General features: G+C 37.8%; 1 protein-coding gene across 1 annotated transcript in view; it reads right to left on the bottom strand.

The window, feature by feature from the left end:
• Positions 1 to 1168: 1168 nt before the first annotated feature.
• moto (minamoto) overlaps positions 1169 to 26337 on the bottom strand; it is a 33846-nt gene continuing 8677 nt past the window's right edge. The window contains exons 4-7 of the mRNA XM_056238082.1: positions 5894 to 7628; positions 5586 to 5720; positions 3974 to 4154; positions 1169 to 2338 (exon numbers count right to left, since the gene is read on the bottom strand). Coding sequence (XP_056094057.1) covers positions 2136 to 2338; positions 3974 to 4154; positions 5586 to 5720; positions 5894 to 7628 — 2254 coding nt within the window. The 3' untranslated portion in view covers positions 1169 to 2135. The remainder of the gene's footprint in view (positions 2339 to 3973; positions 4155 to 5585; positions 5721 to 5893; positions 7629 to 26337) is intronic.

Genomic DNA, 26337 nt, shown 5'->3' with positions numbered 1-26337 from the left:
GTGCCAACACCTTGTAGACTGCCCTTTCGGATACTACAATGGCCTGCACTGTAAACAAACTGATATCTTTAAACCTTTGTCTGTTAGCTTGAAAGATCATGTGATTTGAGAATTCTTTTATCAGAGCAACAATATTAAAAATTTTGTACACTAAAATATTCCAAAATTAGTACAATAAATTGAGCTGTGTAAATGAACGTGTTCACTCTTGACTAATGTGACCAGTTAACTTGAGTCACAGAGAATGTAGTTCGACCTTTTTATATTATACACTTGGTGTCATATGTAGGTTTTACAAATGGGACTTTTTAAATGGGATGTTGCAAGGCCAATGGTAGATGCTTTTTTTATCCACAGATTCGATTTGTCCAAAAGGAACATCAGAAGCTTTAGTTTGTATTCTCTGGGTATCACTGCTCATTGCTTGAAAGCTGTTAAAATTTCTCGATGAATCTTCTATTTATGCAATAAGAGCTCTAACTCTTGAATACTGATGACTGATAAAACTGTTGTACAATCTGTTCTCATCTATCCAAACACTGCTTTGCTTACCTCATATGTTTGTCTTTAAATCAATACAATTTAAATGTTGTTAAGGTCAAATCTGTTTCTTGACCATATTCAGGGGTCAAAACTTTAATGACGTCCAAATGATTTTATGATGGAAACCACCTAGTGAGGTACACTCTTCAGTAATGTTTATTCTGTTCAGTCAAAGCTGCCTGATTTAAGGAAAAATATATATTTGCCTAGGATTTTCAGAACTGAATGAGAGAAAGGGACACTTGTTTACAAATGGTTTTCATTATTTAGCCAACCAGCTGTTTTTGGTGAGTTGATAGCGACACTGTTTTAAAACGTACATTATACCAAGTGAACAGAAATTCAGAAAAATATACCAGCTTTACTGGATTATTTTACAAGTGGTTTCATTTTATAACGACAGGGATCTGCTTTTTTAATTAGGTCAACATTAATTGATTAACATTGTATTTTGGATCAATGTTTAATTAAATAAACAGTAGTTTTACGCACCAGTCTTTGAGTTCTGGGACTTCACTGCTGTGTTATTTTAATTGTTAAACTTGAACAAAAGCAAGGGCAATGAAACAAAACAGTACAAGCACACGTCATATGAACAATGTCAGTCTAACATTTGCCAGTAACAGGTTGTTCACATCATTTATTTCAGTCTATGAATGATGTTACTCTCAGCAACTCAATATATCCTCAAATGAGTTACATTGCAGACAGATTGACCACATACACATACTGAAAAATAGTGACTGATATCTTGAGTTCAATTCAGAATTTAGATAAATTGCAAATAAATAAAATCACGTTCAGATTTTCCGAAAACAAAAGACAGATTTAGAAGAGAATTAAGATTATCATTGCTTATTCAGTGAGACCACTAAAAACCAAGTGCTGACATCAAGAAGATCATGCACAAATAAATAAGTAAATAATAACAGGAAAACTAGAACACGTCCTGCTGTTCATAAATACTGTTTTTGATTTTGTGAATGTGTATCAGCGGACCTAAAATTAGCTGAGTATTTTGTATAGGTTGTAGGAGACACTAATTAAACTGACAAGTTAACACTTTTTTGTTTCCTATGTAACTATTTATACATTTCTGTCAACTGGGCAAAAATATCCCATTATCCTCCAAAGCCACAGACCTTACTCTTGCTGCGCATTCTGTACCATTATCACCATTAGCCAGTTAAAAGGTCCTTCTGATTTCATCTCTCTTTCTTTGACAGTTGTTCAATCAAACTTTCATACTCTCTCAAAACGCCTTGTTTTTACTGGCAGCTCCTCTGGGGTCCTCGGACAAATAGCTCAATATTGATCTTACTGCCATAATTCCATGTATTTTGGAGAATTTGATTATAATCTGATTGGTGGTTTTCACAGAAGACTGATAAATATTAATGAACTAAGAATTCCATCTGCTGCCCACAACTGAGCCTAATGTATCACTATAGTGGAATAACTTAAATAACTCATTCATTCCTCTAAAAATGCAATCCTATCACCTCTTATGCCTTTTTGTACAGGTTAGATCGATGTTACTTTGTGTCGGAAACGCACATACACACAAAGACTGTATACCTGCCAGAAAGTGATCACAGGGTAGTCAGTACTCTCTCCAAGCTGCTCTGCTCAGGACTGTCTGGGCCAAAAGGGGAGCAGGCACCTTTCACGTGTCTCTCCTCTAGGTAACTGCTTGTTTTAGGCAAAGTCATTTGTAATGCACACCAGAGAGCAGTTCGGGCCTTTCTGGTGCTGCTGCACATGTCCTTCACTGCAGAAGCCAGCAGAAGTATCTCTGTGAGATTTGAAATACAAAATAAATAGTGTGATAAGGAAGTTAAGGAAGAGTGTGTGTTGAATCTACTCTGGGTCAAAAACATCATCAGCAAATACTGCAAATGAACTGAACATAATACTTTATAATATAATTGTGCGTTCACACCGCCACCGGCGACAGCGTCAAAATTCGCTCTGGCTGCCCTGTCAACAACGGCGTAGAAAGATTGGTGGACGCTCTGACGTAGATCAAATGCTTAGTCTTTTTTTTTTACTTTATTTAAAGGGGCCGCAAAGCAAACAAGTATGTTGATCGTTATTTGTGCAGACTGACCACAAGTAGGGTGTAAGTTAACCTTATGAAATCCTTTAAATATCCTGTAAGAAATTGATGATGGAAAGAACTTAACCATTATAGTGACATGTTTGCTAACGAAATAAACCAATTAAAAGCCATTTGTGTGGTGTGGCTTTTGTGTTCATGGTTACGTGCTAGTCTAATTTGCATTCCCACTGAAAAACAAGTGTTCTAGCGTGAAAATGTTGCCTATAAATAGTGTTGCGCGCCTTCTTATCAAATTCACATGATCAACCTCTCCTCCATTTTGCTTGGGAACTAATGTTGTTGGAACCAAAGTTTACAGGACTGCATTTTCTGGAATCATCTCAAGCGGAGGACTTCTACATTCCGATTGGTTGCCGCCGAACCGCATCATAGCACATTACCATAAAGTTGACCTGACTCTTCTCGACGCCCACACCGCCCAAGATGCACCGCGCTGTAGAGGGCTGCATTGGGATTGAGTCCCGCCGGGTCCCGCGGGACCCAACACAAATCTCGCGGGAGCGGGCGGTTTGAACTTTGCTGCGGGCGGGAATGGGCGGACAAATAAAACCCCTGCGGGATTGGGAGGTAGCCTAACGACATGATGGAGATGTCAATGATGTGGAAAAGAACCTTAAACGAGGTATTTACAGCACAAAACCTGAGTAAGGCAAGTCTGACATTTACTATTCATCTCCCTGATCAGTGCATCAGAATACATGCAGGCCAGGGAAACGAAACCAACAACCCCATGAATCTCTTTAACAATAGCAATACAAATACGCGTTTTTTTCCTGCGGGACGGGAGAAGACACAAAGTCAGTGCATCTCTATTATTGTGCGGGAATAAATTCTCCGAGTTTTGCGGGTGCGGGCGGGAGTGGACATACATATTGCGGGAGCGGGCGGGAGTGTAACACATACGTTGCGGGAGCGGGCGGTAATGGTCAAAAATTCGGCGGGCGCGGGCAGGAGCGGGATGAAGAAAACAGTCCCGCGCAGGACTCTACCGCGCTGCTTCTCGCCAGAGCTCGCCGCTGGCTCACATTGAAAATGAATGACTTCCAGCCACTTTGACGCTCTCGTCGGCAGCAGTGTGAACGCACAGTAATAGGTTGGGATTATTTTATTTCCATTACCTTTTATTATTTTATGTCTTTCACCTTATAATACACATTATATAGGCACAAGATACACCTACGCTAACGAAGCAACAGGTTGAGTAGGAAATACCATTTGCAGGCCCTGTCATCTTTCACTTTGTGGCTTCACACTAGTTTACACAAGATGTGTACTTCCTGCTTTTTGTTATAGTGCATTATCACTAACCCCTGTCCTCTCTAAAGAAGGCTGCCGGGTGCCTCTGTCTGCTGTTAGCATTGATGAATTCGTCCTTGCGGCGTGCCTGAGTGATGTAGATGACCTCGAGATGCCTGTCCAATGCTGAGCCGATATTAGCATGAAACGGAAAACTCCGCAACTGTTCCATCTTGCCTAGCAAACCTGCCACCTACAAACACAAGGCAATTTTGCATTATAATATGGAAGAGACATCTCATCTGTAACTATAGTTTAAATCAATGTCCATTTAACTCTAGAATATAAGATCACAAAATAATAAAATTGGCAAAACCAGGATTAAAAAAGAAAACATTTTCATCCCATGTACCCCCAAATATGATGATCCCCTTGTAAAGGGCATTTTTGTTGTCTTCAAATATATATATATATTAGGGCTGCATGATATTGGAAAAAACTGACATTGCGATATTTTGCTTTTCTGCAATATATATTACGATATGAAAACAATTTCACCTGATGATTTGAATGGCTCTTTTTGTAAAGAATTAAGCATTCTAGGATGATTGGGGTAATTTTGTAGTGTAGTGCATCTGCATAGAAAATTATAAACGAATTACAAGCATAGATTAATACAATAGAACAAAGACACAGATGAAATAAGCAGTGCTTTGTGTTTTTCAGGTAAATGACTGTATTCAGGTACAGACATTGAATAATCAAATGTAAAATAAAACTGCATAGTCTTCACTGTATAAATTAAACATGATTCATATAATTAATTCAGTTTATCTTTGTTTAAGCTACAATAGTGCTTTTCTCTTTTGTTGTTTGATTAACTGTGGTGACACAAAAAGCTGCGAGTATATGGGCTGCTGTCACTTTAAGACGAATGATGTTTAAACTGACAGGACTTAAAAACACATGCAAATGATAAACTCACTCTATGATGGTTAAACTTTGCAATTAATCCGTGAATCACATGCGCTCCGAACCGGGGGACAGGATCTGGGAGAAGCGACAGCTTGTACGGATCAACTACGAACCCTATACTACATCGCAGATCATGCGATGTGACTATCGCGGATGCGCACATCACGATATCGATGCTAAAACGATACATCGTGATTCGTGCAGCCCTAATATATATATATATATATATATATATATATATATATATATATATATATATATATATATATATATATATATGTGTGTGTGTGTGTGTGTGTGTGTGTGTGTGTGCGTGTATATATATATATACACACACACACACACACATACAGTCAGTACAAAATAAAAATATACATATGTGTAAAATATTTACATTCTATTAAATTGACAAAGTTTCTTTTTTCCTACCCACCACGTTAGATATACTGTTGCAAAACCTGAAGAGACAACATAAAACTATGGATGCCAACAGACTAAAATCATTGTGATTATTCTTTCATGATTTCATGATTTTTGAGGTACAATATAACAGTAATAATATTTTACATAAAATAATTTTTTTTTATGTTTTATTATTTTATTTACATTTTTACACTTTTTCGGCAGACACGCTTAGCACCCTCTTGTGGGCCACTGTTTGAAAACCCTCAGCTAGAGTTTTATGAAAAATATTGGACAGAAAGCTGACCCTGGCCTGTTCACGCAGCTGGTCTACAATGAGCCTGTCCACTCTGGATGGGTTTGGAGGCATTTTGGGTAAAACGCTATTGGTCATCATGGACACACATTTTCCTGGGTAAGTCTTTGTAAGAACAGCTTCTGCCTGTCAGAAAGAATACCATATTACATTAGTTTCTTACCTCATAATGCTTGTGAAATAAACAAAGTAATCCATAAATTCTTTTCTTTAAAAAATGCTCTGGTTTGGCTATAATACTTGAAAATTAATGAATGAAATACATGAATACCCTCATGTCTCAAGAACATCACACTTACATTCTTTCTCTCTCTTTCCAGCATCCTCCACTGCTCGTAACATTCCTCCAGGTAAAAGTGTAGTTGACTGTTGGGGCTTCCGAGTGCCTTGCCAAACTTAGGCAAAGTCATGGCAGATAGAAACCCAGAGAACGACCCATATCCTGATGCTTGGCTCAGCCCAATATATTCTTGTAGATAGGGGCTGAAGGGTGAAATATCTTCAGCAGGCAGACGTTCGTTCCTGTCGATGAGGGACGCAGAGCAGTAGGGCAGTGGGAGTTGTGACTGAATTGGTTGGCATGCACTTTTTCTGGGATCACCCATCTGATATAGGAAAGGAAAATGCTGTGATGGTGTTGCTTTGGCTGAGTTTGAACTAGCTCCATTGTATCTCATTTGTCCTCCGTACATACTGCCCAGACCCTGGTATGGACTCTGCAGGACTCCTGGTTTTTTGTCTGCTTCTTTCAGAAAACCAGGAACTGTGGGTTTCATGCTTAATCGCTGACTAAAATGCCCATCGACCATGAGGCCCGCCGACGACCTGTTGTTCTCTAGCTGGAGGTCAAAATCTGTAATGTCCACATTTCCTGCTTTCTTCCTTAAATTTTCAAAACTGACCTGGCCTATTGCACCATGTCGATTTACTGCATTCCCTTGACTCAAATCAGCCGGGACTCTCGCTGCAGCCCGGAACAACTGTTGAGAATGATGTAATGGAAAAGCTCCAGACGTGGACGTGAGCTTTGCAAACCCCTGTGATCCATTGTTGCTGTTGGTCTTTGCTGAAATGTTAGCTTGGATTTGATAATGGTTTGACTGGACAGGCTGGAACTGCTTTAAACCAGTTTGAGCTGTGCTGCTTCCTATCAGAATGGCTTCTTTGTTTGGGTGCAAGGTTGGAGGTACGACGGTAGGTGAAAAAGGTTTAGGTTTAGGTTGCACAAACCCTGAAAATTCATTTGTTGTATAATGATTTTGTAAAAGAGTCTTTAGATCCTCCGCTTTAGATCCTTTTTGCTCCAAATGGTTGTGGGTCACCTCTCTCTTAAAATTTGGTGTTTGAGTAATAAGCTCTGACATCCTTTGAAAAGGATGGCTCTTCTGGTCTGCCATGATTTCCTCTGGATTCCTCTGTGTTAAAAGCGTGTTCGATTCTCTGCAGTAGTTCATATCCTGCTCTGCCAAGAGAAAGGCCAGTTTACTGACATCCTGCACAGAGAAAGATTGGGAGTTTCTCATTCTATCTTTGCTCACAGATGAAAATTCATGAGATGAACTGAAATAGGAGTCATCCATTTTTTGTGGAGGGCAGCAGAAGTTGTTGACAGTGCTCATATAATCAGACAGGCAGTTAGTGGTGCTGCGGTATCCTTCATCCTTCTCTGGTGTAATATGCTCAGGTTTACTCGCCCTGGTCTGGTAAAGGTTAGAGGTTAACGCTGGGGGTGTGTTCAGACCTGGGGGGCGAGGGAGATCTTGAGGAGGATATGCATCAGCCTCTCCATTACAGGAGGTGATATTACAGGGAGGTGAACAAGCATCAAAACCATTGTAATTCTGAAGTTCAGCCCACTGATGAGATTCTCTGCCTGCTGTCTGAGGACAGACATTGGTCATGGGTTTAGGACAAGTCTGGCTTGATGGGAATCCAGAAATGGGTGGCATCTGCACATCATTATTGAAGTACTGCATGCTATCCTCTCTTGTTAACTTTGGAGACCAGACACCTTTCAGACTAGATGGTAGCCTGCTAAAAAAAGTTAAACAACAAAAAATATATATAAAGATGTTGTTATGCATCAAGTTCATGCAACAAGCTTAAAGAAACATACAAAATTTGTGGAAAAAGACACATTTTTTCAAGACGTTTCCAACTCTAACTTTGAACCAATTCTATAGGATATATATATATATATATTCATTCTACAGGATTGGTTAAAAGTCAGATTTATATATATACACATTTCTTTTGTCTTTGCATTCTTTGGTACCCAGTGACACACCTGTGTGAAAGGCTCATTATGCGGCTCATTATGCAGGTCATTGTCTTCTCAGGTGTGAATCAGGGCATTATTCATGATCCTAACAATCATTCACGCTGATCTTACCAGGGCTGTTGCCGCTCTCTCTTAATGCGGTCTTTGAAATTATAGCTGATGATCAATAAAATGCAGCTCATATCTGTTGCTTTCGGTGACGTGAACTAACTTGCTGTTGTCAGTGTTGTTAATGTTAATCAAGCAACAACAATAGCCTACAGCAGTGGTTTTCAAACCTGTCCTGGAGGACCCCCAACACTGCACCTTTTCTTTGTCTCCCTAATCAAACACACCTGATTCAACTCATCAGCTCATTATCACATGGGTTAATGAGCTGATGAGTTGAATCAGTTGTGTTTGATTCGGGAGACAAAGAAAACGTGCAGTGTTGGGGGTCCTCCAGGACAGGTTTGAACACCACTGGCCTACAGCACAATAAAAAAAAAAGAATTTGATTAGACCAAATAAACAAGATTTATGCATTTTGTTTGTGATTTGTGTCATGTATGACTATTGTGCATCTGACATAATACTATTATGGTAAATGTGATGTCCTAATTATAAAATATAAAAATCGAAAAAAAATTCACAAATTTCTGGAAATTACCACCACAAAATCAGTCATTTTGATCGCAAAAATCACACAAAAAAATCGTGAAATCCTGGAGGGACTGTTTAATGAAGATGATTGCGTGTTAAGCGTCTGCGACTTACTTTCACTTTGATTTGCGATAGTTTGCGGCACGTTGGCTTGATGAATAGACGCTCATCATCTGTGGTGATGCGTGTTGCAGTAGCGTCGTCATATCTGACTATAACATGAAATATAGCCTATAACACGCTCTCATACGTTTATTTTTTTGTCGTTTTGGGAGGAGTAAAATTTGCATATGTGGTTTCAATAACCAGATGCATTTACACTTGTCCAGTTTCATCTGGAATGCGAAGTCAGACCACCTCCTAAAGTGTTGTGAGGATTCAAACCCGTCTCGAATGTGTTTCGGAGGGCATTTGGTCTTTTCACGATTGGATAGCTATTCGATCTGAAAAAACGCATGAAGTGGCCAGGTGTAAACAGCCCATACGGCGAAACCTACCTGTGAGTTGCCGTGGAAAGTACAAATTGCCTTCTAAAGGTTACACGGTTTTTGATGGGCCCTGTTTCTCATGACATTTTCTTGTTACTTGTTTTTTAGATTTATTTTTAAAAATACAACCAGTACAGCATGTCCTGTTCTATAGACATGCTCTTTATTTATTGTTTTTTATACTGTACAACCTGTAAGACATGGTTATTATTTATTTATTCATATTGTACCAGTCCAATATGACTGTCAGTTGAAATAAACTTTGTGTTGTATGAAAACTTGTTTTATTTGTTATGAATCTATTTTGATGCGTTTTCCCATAACTTTTGTAATTTTACATGTTTAAAAATATCGAAATTAATATCGATATCGCAATATTCATTATCGATATCGCAATATCCGGGTTTTCTTCAATATTGTGCACCCCTATTAATGTACATGTTGCTCACATATTATGGTAGCCCTGTTTGTGCTAAATAGAGTGTAATTACGCCTTTGACATTAATATGTTTATAAGCAACTGAAAAAAGCGCAAATATCAGGGCATGTCAAAACATCTCAAGGACCCCAAAAAACACCTTAGACCCCAGAGGGTTAAGGGCCTTTCATTTTGTATAACAGTAAAATTATTTTATTTTATTTTGTGTAAAGCAGAAGATTTTTTTGCTGTGCAAAACTGTTGTTAAATGAAATATTACTGTTGTTTAATGAAAATATTACTGTTGTTTAATGAAATATTACTGTTGTTTAATGAAATATTACTGTTGTTATATGAAGTGTTTATTAACCCTCTGGGGACCAAGAACGCGCCCGCGCGTTTTGCTGGTTTTTTTCACATAACAGCAACATAAAATACTCCGTCATTTATGGTCATATAAATAAAATCAATACATGATTATAAACTATAGAGGGTCTTCTTTTTTTGTGTAGACTCACATTAACATCAAAACCTTGTGGTTTTTTTTAAATAAATAAAATAAACAGGGTGCGCTTTCAGCTCACTCTGTCTCCGCAAAAATCTTTCTGAAACATGTCTGGAAAATGAACGGAAACTCCGCTAATACTTATCACACAAACATGAAACATACGTCTAAAGAACGCTTTAAATTTCTACTTTTAAATAAAACAATTCACATTTAAAACAAATATTCTCCTGCAATGTAATCTGTCTGAAACTAAAGAGAAGTACAGTTTCTCCTGTCTCAGCTCATTATCGTTAATTTGTTCAAACCCACTCGCAGAGCGCGCTATTCATAAGATAATGTGTTGAGGCCATTTGCAAAATAGATAAACGCCCCCAGGCAAATGCTGTAAACGCACTATATTTTTTAGTCAGATTAAGATTCGTCTTGCGCAGTGTTGTGCTAGTTACTAAGAAATAGTAACTAGTTACAGTTACTAGTTACTTCATTCAAAAAGTAACTCAATTACTTTGTTGATTACTTGCACCAAAAAGTAATGCGTTACTGTGAAAAGTAACTTTTTAGTTACTTTTTTAAAGAAAGTTCTTTAATGTTCCCATTAATGCCCTTTTATGCGTTATGGTCTATACAAACACAAAACTGACTTAAACAGAAAGTAATTTTTAAACACTATTTTATTTAAGTCAGACCAGCACAAACTGAATATATCACAAGGATTTCTGAAATAAATAACAAAACAAGCATGTGTAAAGCTAGTGATGTGTTTGCTTTCTCAACATTGATATGTTCATGCAGCTGACAGTAATACGTTTTTACTGCATGAATGAATATTTGAGCAATACAATTGTACCTTGATCATTCTTGTTAGTTCATAGTAGGCTAATTAACTAAGGTAATAACAGATACAATAACAATTTAAACTCAATTTCAAATGTATTAAGTAAATGTTGAAACTAACAATGAATGATACTTCTACAACATTTATTAACCATATTTAATGCTAAAATTGTAATCTCATTGTAAAGTGTTACCATTTTATATGATTCAAGCTTATAGAAGATGGCCATATTTAAATATCTGCAAAGGCCAGAGCATTAAAATTACATAAATGTAGACCTATATATTACATGTATAGTCTTTCACTTTATTTGCTTAAATTTTAGAACACTTGATTAGGAAACTTGATGTCGCTGCATGAACATATCAATGTAAGCATTGCAATCACGTCAGCTTTAAAAATACAACTTCGCCGGCTAATGAATGCATAACAGTGACCAGCTGGATATAAACTAATGCAAATAGATGGTAACAATTGCGACATAAAACATCTGGGTCAGGTCTGCGTGTGTTTTGGTCACATTGCTTTAATCGCTTGAGGTAAGTTAGCCGTTACTAATGTTATTCCTCTCAGACTCGACGGCAAGCTTCTGTTCTTTCTCTGTTGATGCAGCATCTAGACAAAATATTACTTTATAATGATATGGCAATGTGTACTTTAGTGTTCTGTATTCATACCGTTTCGCTGTCTGTGTTTTAAATGCGCATCTGAAGTGCTCAGCGCTCTCCGTGCAGCTTGTAATCTCCGTGCTCGCGCGGCCTCACGTGTTAACGTAAACAACTCAGCCAGTGAGTTTATGTGTCCTCTCGCTCTGTATAATGCTAGCAGTCTCTTCAGTGATCTCGTACTGTGTAACAGCGCACACTTCTCAGCCGCTCCAGCAACTAATTAATTTAAAAAAGTAACGGACAACGCACCATATGGTAACGATAACGGAGTTACTTTATTTAAAAAGTAATGCGTTACAGTATTAGTTACTGTCAAAAGTAACTGCGTTACAGTAACGCGTTACTAGTAACGCGTTACTGCCCAACACTGGTCTTGCGTGGCTATGAGGAATAATCCTGGGACATTTAATACAGAAGTGCTGGTTTATTTTCACTTCGAGGAGGAGCAACAGATTCAGCTGAGAACTGTAAGTGTTTTATGGCTGTGCTTTGTTCTAATCGCGATATAGAATAACGTTAGTGTCTGTAAACGGAAAAATAGCATACTGTTTAAATGTGAATCATGTTTCTCTCTGTGTGTGTGTGTGTAAATGAATGAATGAACGCACAGATACGCACTGTTACAGACTAAATAAAAGACAAAATTTCGTTGACTAGTTTTGGATAAAGTTTTTTAAATCAAATAAGCATCAAATAAGCTTCAAATAAGCTTCAAACAAGCTTCAAAATAAAGACATCAGCTTTTGTTAGGAGTTTCTGGGGATAGAAGTGTCCAGACGTATGCACCCTGTATTTTAAAGAAGAACATTTAATTATTTGCGATACATTATTCATTCACAAAGAATTCAGGGACATTATTCACGTCCCTAAAGGTTAGAGTTTTCCTAATTTTTTAATTAAGGCATTAAGATTTTTTTATTCCTCTTTTTAGTCAACTTTAGCATGGGTGTGTTCTCTTCTAATTCTAAGCAGTGTGTGTGTGTATATATATATATATATATATATAGAGCCTATAATTAAAAAGCTATTTTAACCAGAAAAATCGACAATGCATGCCCAAAGTCGTGCAGCCGTATAGTTTCTCTTGATATCAGTCCTGCTGACTTCAACATTCACAGGAGACTGTAATGAAAAATCAAACACCTTGGAAATGACAGGTATGTACTATGTTTCAGGAATGGGACAATGCTGTGTGACTGTGCAAGCCTCTGTATTTAGATCAGTGTGTTTACTAATGTGCTTTTTTGTCCTTTGTTGTGTATCTTTGGATTATGTTGTGTTGTAAATAAATCCAAACAATCTAAAAGCCATTCTTTTTTAAATCTCCTCATTCTTTGCGCAAGGCTCCTCGTAATGGGGCCTGATAGCACCTAATAGGGTCATTATGGGAGGGTCTTTGTCTTTCTCAGGTGTGAAATGCCATACATATTAATGAGAGATCACGCCTCCTTGCATAAAGCTTTCTCACACTAAACACGTCATACACATTACAAAAGACTAGTCAGGATGATTCTCACATAGTTTTGGAGCAAATATTCTAGACTATGTGATACAATTTTCAAAAGTCTTGTGAAGAAATAATCAATATGTGTTTTGTGGCCTTATTTCAGAAACTATTATTTTTAAGTTTTTCAATAACCATGCATAAATAATATTCTCTCAAAAATACAAACATGTACATACATGTTGTTCACAGATTATGGTAGCCCCGTTTGTGCTATATAGAGTGAATTTACACCTTTGCCATTAACATGTTTATAAATAACTGAAAAAAGCACAAATGTCAGTGCATGTCAAAACATCCCAAGGGCCCCAAAAAACCCTTGGTCCCCAGAGGGTTAAATAGGTATTTATTTGAGATACATTATGGTTTTGATTAATCGAGCAACAGAAAAATAATCGTTATATTAATTGTCCAATTAGTCATTAGATTAGTCGACTAATCGATAAAATAACCGCCCGACTAATCGTTTAATTAATAATCGTTTACCCCAGCCCTAGCTCTAAGCGATGTCACACATTTTTTAGGCCAAAAAATTTTTTGACACATAGAGCAAACGTCTCCTCACTATCCGCTAGCTGCCTGCCCCCTGAACACACTGTAAAAAAAAACGTGGTCTCTGTAGACAGCTCAGGCTCCACAAACTGCAACAAAAGCAAACAGGGCCAACCCACAACACGAAACATAACAAACAGTGTTCCACCCAATAACCGACAAGAAGGATTTGGGGGGTTAGTGCGAGTACACATGAAGGGGGGTGTGGAGGGGAGAGAAGCATGAAGAGGGAAGTTAGAATTATATTCTCTTTAAGTCTGATATGGCCGACACACGACCAAACAGACGACGTTCCGATGAACAAATTGCAAAGAAGAGGGAAAAGGATAAGGAACGCGCGAAGTCCCGAATTTACACTGGAAAAGCCTTCGAAAGGTGGCGAGAACTCCACCGGCAGAAGGGCTTCCAATCCGACATTCAGGTAGCTCTGTTTTTGATGGACAGGTGGGTAAATCCAGTTTGGTTTTTCTAAATCGACGTTCATGTTCGCCAAACAAACACAAGGATATAATTAGCTAGAACAGGGGTCGGCAACCTAAGGCACGAGTGCCAACACTGGCACGCGGAGGGTTAATCGCTAACACGCAAGCAAGCGCGAGAGAGGTGTATGTATTTCATTCAGATAAAGTAGCATACCTCCCACCTGCATACAGATCAACATTTTGATGTAATAATTCCTCGTAGTAACAGCTTGTTTTTTTAAGTTAGGAGTTATTAATACTATTAAAGTGTGATAATTAAACTGCGCAAGTCAATGAAAGCGTGCAGCTCTAACAAACCATTAGCGCGACCACTGCGCATCAGCGCAAACAAGTTATCCAACTGACAGCTTACAGCTCGTTCCGCTGTAAATAGTTAATGCTATACATTTCAACCAAGTGTATAGAGTCCTTATTAAACATTTTATACATATTAAAATGACTGTGATGCATGTGGAAACGTTCGTGCGTACCTGGTCACTTCATGTGTTTTCCCTGATCGGAAAGCTATCCAATCGTGAGACAAATGCCCTCCGACAGACAGGACACTTTTTCATATTCGAGATGAAACTGAACAAAATGCATCTGATTGTTAAAGTCACAAATATAAATTTTACTCTTCCTAAAATGGTAAAAAAATATATAATAATAACATGCGAGAGCGTGTCATAACGGCTGCCAGTTTACAGATATGACAGCGCTGCTGCAACACGCATCGCCTCAGATATGGCTGAGCATCTCTTCAGCAAGCCGACGTGCAAACTGCTGCAAATGAAACTGAAAGTTCAGCTTACATTCTGAAGCTCAACACACAGTGGTCTTCATTAAAAGTAGTGACAGTAAATTATCTTACCAGTGTTGATGCCACTCTTGAAATTAGCTAATTATAAATAAAATGCAGGTCATATCTTGCGAACCTGAATTTGCATATAGCGTGGGAATTAAATATTCAATTTATATTAGATTTGCGGAGATACAGTTATTTTGTCAAGTGTAAGTCTAACACTTTTAACAAAACTGAAAGTAAAGAAGTCAGTAAAAACACATGAATGACCAGGTCCAATCTGTTCTTCAAAGTCTAATTTAGGCCTGAAAACAAAGATGACAAATCTAAAACAAATTTCATGAGAAATATTTAAATGTCTTTACTATTTCTGTGGTAGCATTATGAATATTTAAAATATGTTTATGTGTATTTATACAATAGGGGTGTGGGGGAGTGGGGTGGGGGGGGGGGGGGGGGGGTATATGGGTTGTGGCACAGTGATGAACTCGGAAACTTAAAAATGGCACTTTATGACAAAAAGGTTGCCGACCCCTGAGCTAGAACAATGCAGTCAGTGCTAACCTTGGTGAATACAACATATAGGTTTCTAGCAGCTAGCGCTCGATCTCTATTGTAAATGATCAAGCAAACTCACAGTTGGGCGACAGACAGTTTGTGTGAATGATTGTTTTCACCTAATGTTACTGTTTGATATGAATTTGAATGTTCATTTATAGCCTATATTGACAACTTTGACTAATTTTGTTTACGACGGAGCTGTTGTTTATGCTCACTGGGAAACGCAAAGCTAACGTTAAGCTTGCTATTATTGCGTTACCTAGTATGGGAGCTAAAGTTATAACCTCAGGTGGCGAAACGTTTTATCGCACGTTCATGACTGTTTCAGGAAGCAGGGAAGGGAGGGGACGGGATAAGGGAGGGTCGAGGGAGGGCCTCCGTTTTGTTTGACATTACTTTGAACGTCAACAAGAAGTGACGTCACCCAACATCGCTTAGAGCACCTTTAAGAAACATCACATGACCAGAATGCTGTTTTCCTGAATACCATCACGATTGAAAATGAGACATGGATTTCATAATAGTTCAATAAAAAAATTGTTAAAATTAAGTCACTTACATTTTTAGACTGTTTTTGTTGTTTCAGCAGCGAAAATAGTTCCAAACAAAGATCACAGCAGAACTATAACGCATCTCACAGGAACACTCAGCCATGCTTCATTACTGAATGATTCAGCGCTTTGAACGAATCGGTTGAATCAAACATTCAATGACCCATTCATAAACTGCCTCACTCTGAATAAATCAGCCATTTAAACGAATCGTTTGAATGAATGACTCAATGACTCACTCATTAAGACGGTTGTCGGTCGCTTGCTGCCACCTACTGGCGGTTTAGTTTCAAAGTATCATTCTTTTTCAACATTCAGGGTACCCCCAGGATCCTCCAACTTAAATTCAAGGCTTTTTAAGACCTTTTTAATACCATTTCAAATGAAATTCAATGCCAACTTCGTACCCATTCCGACAGAAGTATGAGGGGAAAATGTCAAATCTGTATACATTTTAAACCCTAGAAACTAATTATGTGCAAGGCTACTTGAATTAAATAAAACATTTTACTTAAATTATCAGTCATATTTAATACATACGCAACAGCATTGTAGCGCGCACGTGTATGTAGGCCAGTGTTAATTTTGGCAGCCATTTTTGATTTACGAATATGCTTATTGGTCTTAATCACATTTGAGTCATCCTGTTTTTTATAGTTGTAGTTGACGAAAAGTTTTTGCATTTTTTGTCAACTTTTAGTCAAACTGCAGTTACTTTACAGGTAGTTATTTTATATGTAGTCTTTAGACAGAAAATGTCATAATAATTATTCTCTCTAGGCCAATTCAATTAAGCTTATGATAAATTATTGACATTGCACTCTTTAGCAGTAGCACTTGTGCAGTTCTACATAATTTGGTTCTCCAATGTTTTAGAGTGCCGTACCCCCTGGTGCAGTCACACCTTTTCTATTAAGGGACAAGATTTGCCCCCTTTAATACATTTTTCCATTTCATTTTTTTCCTTTGTAATACCTTAAAAAATAATAATAATAATAATAATGCTTTAAATAAAACAATGTTCATTAAATTTGCAATGTTAAAAAACATTAAAATCGCCAGTAGGTGGCAGTACCTCACTATCTTTATGAGTGAGTCTTTGAGTCATTAATTCATTGAATCTCACGATTCGTTCAAAGTCACATATTTCGTTGCAAAACAGAGCAAGCCTGACAATGCTGTTTTAAATGTAGTACATCACTTAATGTTACCCTTTTTTCTTTTCTTTTTTACTGTTGTATAAAATCAATGTCACGCTTGAAATCGTGTGGATATTCGGGAAACATTGCATTCTTGCTCGTATGAACACTGGTGGATATCAGCCTGCATTTTGATCGCAGATTTAGTCGCACAAACAGCGCAAGCGGCTCGTGACAGAACACAGACCGACTGAATGACACTTGAATTTAAGTAGAAAATCTTAAATAAAGATCGTTGAACTCCAGCTTGTCTGTGTTTTCAGATCATCCGCGCTTCTTCAGCAGTGTAGAGAGAACGCGCGCGCATGGTTGCCAGATACTATTGAAAAGACCGGGTAGAAAATATGCTCTTTTAACAGAAAAGCTCTGATTTGGGGTTTAAATTCTGTCATTTGTGGCCACAGCGGATTCAACTAGGCTATCTTGTTCTGTACCTCACTTGCCTAGTAACCATAGTAACGGTGCGCACGCTATCGCTTTTTCTGCTATGACGTGGAGCGGGAGGTGCACTCAACGCTGCATACATTTTGAATTAGCCTACATTAGTAACAGTTAATTTTGTTACGGTATGAACTTAATCCTAGCAAAGGGGGAAAAAAATATAAGACCTTTGTAACGAAATCCAAGACTTTGTATACTAAATTCAAGGCTTTTAAGGCCTTAATTTGAGATGATCAAATTCAAGACTTTTTCAAGGCTTTTAAGACCCGCGGGTACCCTGACATTTCTTATTTGTATATTCAAAAAATATTTAAAACAATCTCATAATCTCATTTAATACAGTTGTAATTTTTCAACGTAAATGATTTAGGGCCCTTTCACACCTACCTTGTTTGCTCCGGACTTTCAGACTTTTCAGTTTAATCAAAATTACAGGTGTGAAACCTACCCCGGACCACGGTCCGGACCAAACAGATGGAATTTGGTCCGACGAAAAGAGGTAGTCTCGGTCCGGATCAAACTGAACAAAGGTTTGGTTCGTTTCTAGTGTGAAAGCATTTCTGTATGGTTCGGACTTTCAGACCTTTTACAGGAAGTTCTGGTGGTTCCCGCATAGCCGAAAAAACAGAAGGTGGCAGGAAAAATTTGCCGTGGTAGCACACGGGGAGAGGAGGAGACGAGGTTTTTAATTGAAGTATGGTCTGATGACATAATAAGAAGTCAACTGGAAAAAACGCACAAAAATGCAGACACTTTCCAAAAACTTTTCGGAGAGGATGAGAGAGAAAGGGTATGAGAGGACGGGAGATATGCGTCTGTTCATTCATGTTGTCAAAGTTACCCGCCGAATTGACAACACGCTGACGTCAGACGCACTTCCATTTACAAACCAATCAATGTCAAGATGCAGCCCACATAGATGATGACGACAGGACGCAAGTATGTCACGTAAAGTTCTTTAGTGCGCTCGCATAATTGCAGTGTGAAACCAAACCAAAACTTTCTGAAAGTATAAAATATATCAAAACGTGAACTTTGGTTCGGACCTTGGTGTGGACTTTCAGGTGTGAAAACGCCCTAAATTTAATTGGTAACAGCCCTAAAGTGTCTTATTATTCTAATTGAATGTATTGATCAAATTTAAGAATTTGAAATGAAAGATGGAAGTAGTAAAGCTAATGCAAGGGCTAGAAATCAATTAATTCTTTGCTGATACTTCCTCGTTCTCATGGAGAGCGCAGTTCGCACCGCTTTCTCCTTTCCACAAGCGCTTGCTCTTGCTATTCAAACATGAACATAGGCGCGTCTGGAAAAAAAACGAGTGCGCCGCGTCGCTTCTATGATGAGCGCGCTTACCGTGCGCCTACTTTTGAAATAACGAATTTGCACGCCCAAAAAACGCACTGTGTACGGCCCCTTATGGCAACGTGACATTAGCCTAATCGAAAATATTTCCATATGTGGCTCTTTCCTCCTTTCTTGTCAACAAGTGGATTCAGAGCCACCGCATTAGCAGTGTCGCCGGTTGCCATGTCTCAGTGTTTTTAGGTGTGTAAGTGAATGAAGTGAATGTCGTGATATTCCTGATCATGTGAAGATTTTGCTGCGCCGCTGCTGAATCCATTGTAGGGGGAACACTGATGTATGTATTTTAACAATAAGATAATTCAATTTGTATTTTTCATAGACCATCATATACTGTGTTTCCCACGGTATTTTTGTGGGTGGAGCTTGGTACCTCTAGGGGGGTCCGGGGGCATGCCCCCCCGGAAGAAGATTTTGTACATTTTAAAGATAAATAACCCGAATCCGCTGTTAAAAATAAATAATCCACCCGCCAACCGCCCGAACCTATGATATTCTTTGATTTAGATATCTGCATCTGATCATCACATTACAATTATTCAAAATTATTCAAATTCTCAGTGTTAAGCATGATGATGATATGGTAACATTGAAGTAGGCTGCTTTAAAATTAACATTTATTTAAAATAAAAGTTCTTCTTTTTGCAAAATTACATTTCCTTAATAGCCTAAACAGAGGGTTTACTCCATTCAAACTGAAATTGTCACTGTTTCATTACATCACTGTTGGAAAGAATAATTCCTAATTCCACTCTTATCAGAATACATTTTTTTTTTACCTTAATACCTTTTTTTTAACCATTTTCCCCCCTAATTTTACTAAATGTATGGATTCCATTAGGACTAGGCGGTATGACGGTATATATCAATACCGCGGTAGAAAATGTCAACCGTAACAGATTTTTTTATTCCGTGTATACCGCGACATGTAAATAAGTAGGTGTGGTTAACTCCCGTGCAGCGTGCGTGAGACTGAGACACTGAGATTTGTCAAAGAAATATGAATAGAGATGCACCGATTGATCGGCTGGTGACCGGAATCGGCCGATTTTCACGTGATCGGCCATGATCGGCGACCGGCCGGTCAGTCTGACATAATCCGATTTTATGCCGGTCAAATGCACTCGGGCGCCGCATGATTAACATCGCGCAACATCAGCATCACACGTGCACACGGAACACGCACATGTAGGAAACCTCGTGAATTACGGCCGTTTCACACCGCAAGCGGGAGCAGCGCGTTTTTTTTGTTGTTCGGCGTGCATGTTAATCAGTGAGTGCATTCACACCGGGAGCCGGAGCAGCGCGTGAGCGTTGAGCAGGAGCGTCGCGTGAGCAACAGTGAAGCGCGGGTTTCGGCGCAGAGTCTATTTTTGCTGCGCTCTATTTAAGTGAAAGCACACTTTTGATGGACAAAATAAATATGATTTCATCCAAAAAGTGCCCAAAATGCACAGAATTTGCATGTCTGGTGTGTTTTAACAAGAACTGAAGTAGGCTAGGCTATGTCAGAAAGAAAATGAAGACTCAAAAATATTTATAGAAAATGTACTCATTTAAACTTGTTTTTATTATTTCCCAATCATTTCCCTGCATATGCTCCACTTGTCCTGTTTAGCTTGGCTGGACATGTGTCAGATGAGAGAAGAACTGTTTGAGAAATATAACTTGCCATTGATGTACAAGTGATTGCAATAGGCCTAGTGTGTGTAGTGTGTGTGTGTGAGAAATATCTTTATACTGCAAGGCTATATTTATTTTATTTTTATTTGTTATTTATATATTATTTTATTGCCATTACCTGTTTTCATACAGACGTTTAGTTTGCTAAATATCTTCTTTTTTTTTTTTTTTGGGATATTGGATGTGAAAAGGAAATGGTTCTTCCATAACACTGCACTTTAGATGTGTGTGAATTTCCCACACCAGGAGTAATTTATATAGTTCTATTTTATAGCGATTATCTGTTCAAAAAAAATTTCTATGCAAAATGTTCTATTTAAGAGAAGATAGAAAATAAATATTTGTGTGTGCTGTGTTAAGTGGTTTGAAAAAATTAAATCGGAATCGGCTTAAATCGGTATCGGCAGGTCAAACTCAAGGAAAAATCGGAATCGGGATCGGCCTAGAAAATTGTAATCGGTGCATCTCTAAATATGAAGAAAGCATATCAAGAGGATCCACAAAGGAATTACGTTTTCTAAAGGGTTGTTGTTAACGTGATATTTTTGGGGCAAAAGGCGCAGCAGTCACCTAGAGCAGTGCAGCACCCGTAGCTACAGTTTAGAGGAGTGCACGCTCGCAACGGGGAAAGCATGAGGCTTACTTGACAACAACAGTTCATATATTATATGTTTTATTTTTACTTTCTGTAAAGCACTTTGATGGAAAGTGCTCTATAAATAAATGTATTATTATTATTATTATTATATCAATATCGTAACGAATAGAAATAACCTTAAATAGTGTATAGTTATCTGCATCTTTCCGTCTCTAATGTATAGTTATTTTTTAAACACGAAAATCGCATTCAGCATGACACGCAAACGGTTGCCGTGGTAATGAACAACTGTTAAAGCGAATGTATAATCCTGTATCTGAGGCAAAATTACTAAATATGCAGCGCGAGTTATATATTTCTAACTCCAAACAATTGGCCACTGAACCAGCTGATAAAATCTTCCTTTGATTTGATACGTGATTACAACTTGACACTCAAATTAACCGATCGCATTTTACTGATGCAGAAGACGTGCGCGTGCACACGCACTGAGAGGGAGCGCGGTGTCTCAGTGTTCACCGGGCTATGGTAAAAAAAAAAATGACAGTTACAAGGTGTGCTTAATTTAAACTAGGCTACTTAGTCAACACTAACAGTCGCTGATGTTCGGTTTTTATACTGCTCTCCTTCTAGTCACTTCTGAACATGATGAACTGGACACTTCTGAACTTGATTAAAGCTCCAGGTGATGGGTTGCCAGATATAACAAAAAAGAGCAAAACAAGCCCCTTAAAAGGACATGGCAAAAATGTCCCAGGGAACACATTTAAACATAACTAGTATTACTAATATCCTACAAAATTAAAAGGAAGTAACTAATTTATTATGAATAGAATAGTTCAATATAAAATATTCAGATATTATAAACTGATTGATGAAGTAAAACAATAACATGAGATTGAAAAATTATTCAGCAACACTTTATTTAAATTTTAATCGGTCTCTCGATCTTCAGCGTCGTCGCTCCTCTTTTTATGCTTCCGCTCCTCCGTGAGAGATGCGAGACCGGTGCGTCTCACAGGTGACGTTCATTAACACTCACGCCACCGGCCTCGCGCCGTTCTCTCACGTCGCCCGCGTCCTGCTCGCCACAGTATTCTAATCTATTCACATAATGTGTATGTTACACTATAGCAGTCTTCTTTGCAAACGGCAACATCTCTTACCACTGCTCCATCTGTTTTCCTGAAGCCAAAATACTTCCACACCCATGACTTGACGCCGACTGGAGTGTGTAACATATGATGTTTTATTAACAAAGTTCGGGAGAAGCACGTTCAGATAATTAACACGGGTGGAGAGCACTCAGCAATCATAATTAAAACGTGTAGGCTATATATGCGTGACTCAGCAGTCTCACCTCATTTCTCTGACAGTTTAGCAGCGTCCCTCCACCACCCCTTCTCCACTCTCTAGTCCTAAACCACTTTACATAGAGGGGGGAGTACTCTGGGTTCGGGCCGAATTCCGAGCTCGGAGCCCTCCCCCCGGACAGCACGCCAAATACGCATTATACTTTATTCCCTTTAATTGTATGTAAGTGTGAACTCGTGAATTCACTTTCATTGCCAGCTCGCTCTGAAGGTTCCATCGCTCTTGAAAGTCAGACTCAACAATGTGTGTGAACATAGATAGACTGTGAAACGTAAGTAATACGTGTGAAGCGGTGTGAAGTAGAAGACAATAATGAGGTTAGCGCCACCCGCAGCTTAGGAATAGGTTGTGCGCTTATGTCGGAGCGGATGCTGAAAATAGACAGGCGGCCGGCAAAATAGTCCCCTTTAAAAAAAGTCCCCTTTAAAGTTCAGGTACAAGTCAGTACACAGACCTTTTCTTTGTTAAATTTGCAAACTGAATATGGGTTGGAGCTCTCAAAGTGCTCCAGATTGACGAATTTTCTTAAGGTGGGGCATGCTCCCGGACCACCCTAGAGGGACCGAGGTCTACCCACCACAATCACACAAAATTCTATGGGAAACACTGTATTTTAACAGTGTTGTTCTATAAACAATATGATTACGTGCTTTTGATACTTTATTTGAACCAAATATTATTGCCTCATTGTTATTATATATGTATTTTAAGTCATTTTAAAGGCTCAGGTCTTTGCTTAGGTCTATTTTTATTACCACAAAAAATATCCGATTACTCGATTACCAAAATAATCGTTAGTGACAACCCTAGTCAGTTTATATTGTTATTAGGGATGTCACGGTACCAAAATTCCAGTAGTCGGTACCGGTACCATTAAAATTTTACGGTTCTCGGTACCAATTTCGGTACCACAGCAAAATCTGTTTGAACTATTTTTCCAATTTATTTAACTATTTGAAAAGAAATATTCAATTCAATGACTTTATTATTTATGACGGTAAATTTATGAAAGCATTGAAGGCTACATGCTGTTTAAACAAAAATATTGATGAGAGAAATTAAAAAGTGAAAAATAAGCAACCTTCTATGCACACATTATTATTATTAGTAGTAGTAGTAGTATTTTTAATTAATAGAGACGTAGTTAAATATATTGTACATATATAATTATTTCTATCAATTTCTTTAAGTTAAACCGAACTTTTATTTTGACGGGTTGCCGTGAAGACCTTTGAGTTTCTGTGTGAGTAAGATATCAGATATGACGATAGTTTTTCTCAAATGAAACGGTAAAATGCTCATGAAGTGACTCTCAGAGTGGCTCTGGAGATGAATTGAATCATGAATCATGTCATCATATCGTGAGGCAGCAGAGACTACTCGTGCTTCAGTGTGTGTGTGTGTGTGTGTGTGTGTGAGGTAACGTTAAATGAAACCGCGCGTCTGCGCCATTCATTCACACAGAGACAAGCAGAACATGCGGGGTTAATATTTACAGGGTGTCTACAGATATAAACAAGTTAAATTTAAGACTTTTTAAGACCTTTTTAATGCCACTTTGAATGAAATTTAAGACCAAACCTGTGATGGAAATACACATTATTTTACATACGTATATGTAATATTTAATGTTTAACCTAAGCAATTGAAGTAATTTAATATTAACTACTTGTTTATTGAACTAAAATCAATGTAACATTTGCAATCGTGAGAATATTCAGCAAAATAGCTCCTGTCATGTTACTTAACTATATCTTATGATAAAAAAATAAAATAAAAATAAAAACTATATCATATGTTATAAATAAAAAAACTCAACATTTTTTATTTTTACCTCAGTATGTTTCTTCTTTGAGTTTTTTTATGTGCTATTATGCACATTAGTTTTGATTTCTCACTTTAAAATCTCTCACACAGACAGGCAGCGTGAGTCTCAACAGCGCTGCAGAAATACATTACAGGGCTCGACATTAAGCCTTTTCATGTGCTTGTCCTTTTGACAATTCACTTGTCCGAGTAAAAAAGTTGCTTTGTCCGGATTTTTTTTTTTTTTTTTTGTGTAATTTATTCTGAAGCAATATTCTCAGTGTTCAATCAGCTTTGATATTTATATCGGCATATTGTAATATCTGCACCTTTAAAGGGCAAATTTTAAATTCCTAAATTTGATCAATAAATTAAATTATTTAGAATAATAAGACACTATAGGGCTGTTACCCTAGGTAGGGCTGATCAAATTAAATCATTTACACTGAAAAATTACAATTGCATAAAATAATGTTATGAAATTGATTTAAATATACAAATAAGAAACGTTGGAAAGAATGATACTACTTTTTAACATAACACTAAACCGCCAGTAGGTGGCGGCAGGCGACCGTCTTAATGAGTGAGTCATTGATTCATTCATACAAACGATTCGTTTAAACGGTTGATTCATTCAAGAATGAGACAGATGTTTATGTATGGGTCATTGAATCTTTGACTCAACCGATTCGATCAAAATGCTGAATCATTCAGTAATGAAAACAGGTCGAGTGTTCCTGTGAGATGCGCCGTGGTTCTGCTGTGATTTTTGTTTGGAACTATTTTCGCTGCTGAAACAGAACAAAAACAGCCAATATTGCATCTAAAATGTAAGTGACTTAATTTTAACTGTTTATTGAACTGTTGTAGGAAATCAATGTCACATTTTCAATCGTGATGGTATTCAGGAAAAATAATTCAGTTTGCTTAACATATGTTAAACATATAAAACTCCACATTTAGATTTATTATTGGCAGTATGTTGTTAAATGAGTTTGTGTGTTGAGCTCATTTGTGTAGATTTCTCCTCGAGAGGCTGCGCGAGCGTCAACAGCGCAACCTTACCGTCAGTAATACAATATCCACAATCGATCGCAACTTACAATAAAAGTAATAAAATCAGAATCATTCTCTCGGTTTAGTCATTCCCTAGTTATTTTTGTTTTTGTTGATGTTCTCATCAGGCGGACAAGCGTTAATGTCGAGTCCTGCATTATCATTATCAATAACTGTTTATGTAATAAAATCAGAATCATTCTCACGATTCGATGCTTCACTGGTTATTAGACGGACATTGGGTCCGTCAGACTGGAGAAATTTTAGCGGTAATGTGACCAGAAATATTTAAGACCCATAGAATCTGAATTTAAGACATTTTAATACTTTTTAAGGCCTTTTATTAGGAAAACTTTATTTAAGACATTTTAAGACTTTTTAAGGACCCGCGGCCACCCTGATTTAAATAGTCTTTTAAATAGTCTACCGAATATACCCAGTACTACAGAATAGGGCTGGGCGATATGTAAAAAATATTTTATCGATAATCGCCTTAAAAAATATCGCGATATCCGATTATATCGTCTACCCAAGCCCCACCCCCTATGCGCCCCGCTGGAGACAACACATATGGAATACACGTTAACACAAGTCATGTTGAGTTTGGCTGCACTTTATCTAATGATAGCCTGCGATTTAGTTGGTTTAATTTAATGATTGAAACGTTCAAGGTTTTACTTTGGTTAGTTTGAGCTTAAACGAGCATAAAACATTAGCTTTGCTTGTTATGTTAGTGTTGCTAATAATTTCCTCACTGTTCTTATTGCATCTGTGTTTGAAACGAATTTCGTTTCGCGAGGAGAAATGTTAAATAGGCCTACAACTGAACAGAACAGAACACAATTTGGTGATTGTAAGAATGGTGAATGCATGTTGATGTTATAGCTAGGTGTCTTGTCTTGTCTATTTGTTTTTTATAAGGTCCGATTTTCTCCTTTTTTTGGCGGTAT

Source organism: Rhinichthys klamathensis, unplaced genomic scaffold (assembly GCF_029890125.1).
Source record: "Rhinichthys klamathensis goyatoka isolate OS25496 unplaced genomic scaffold, OSU_Roscu_1.1 h1tg000507l_1, whole genome shotgun sequence".
Classification (NCBI taxonomy): Eukaryota; Metazoa; Chordata; class Actinopteri; order Cypriniformes; family Leuciscidae; genus Rhinichthys; species Rhinichthys klamathensis.
The sequence above is the reverse complement of the archived record's forward strand: the minus strand, read 5'-3'. Positions and strand labels throughout refer to the sequence as shown.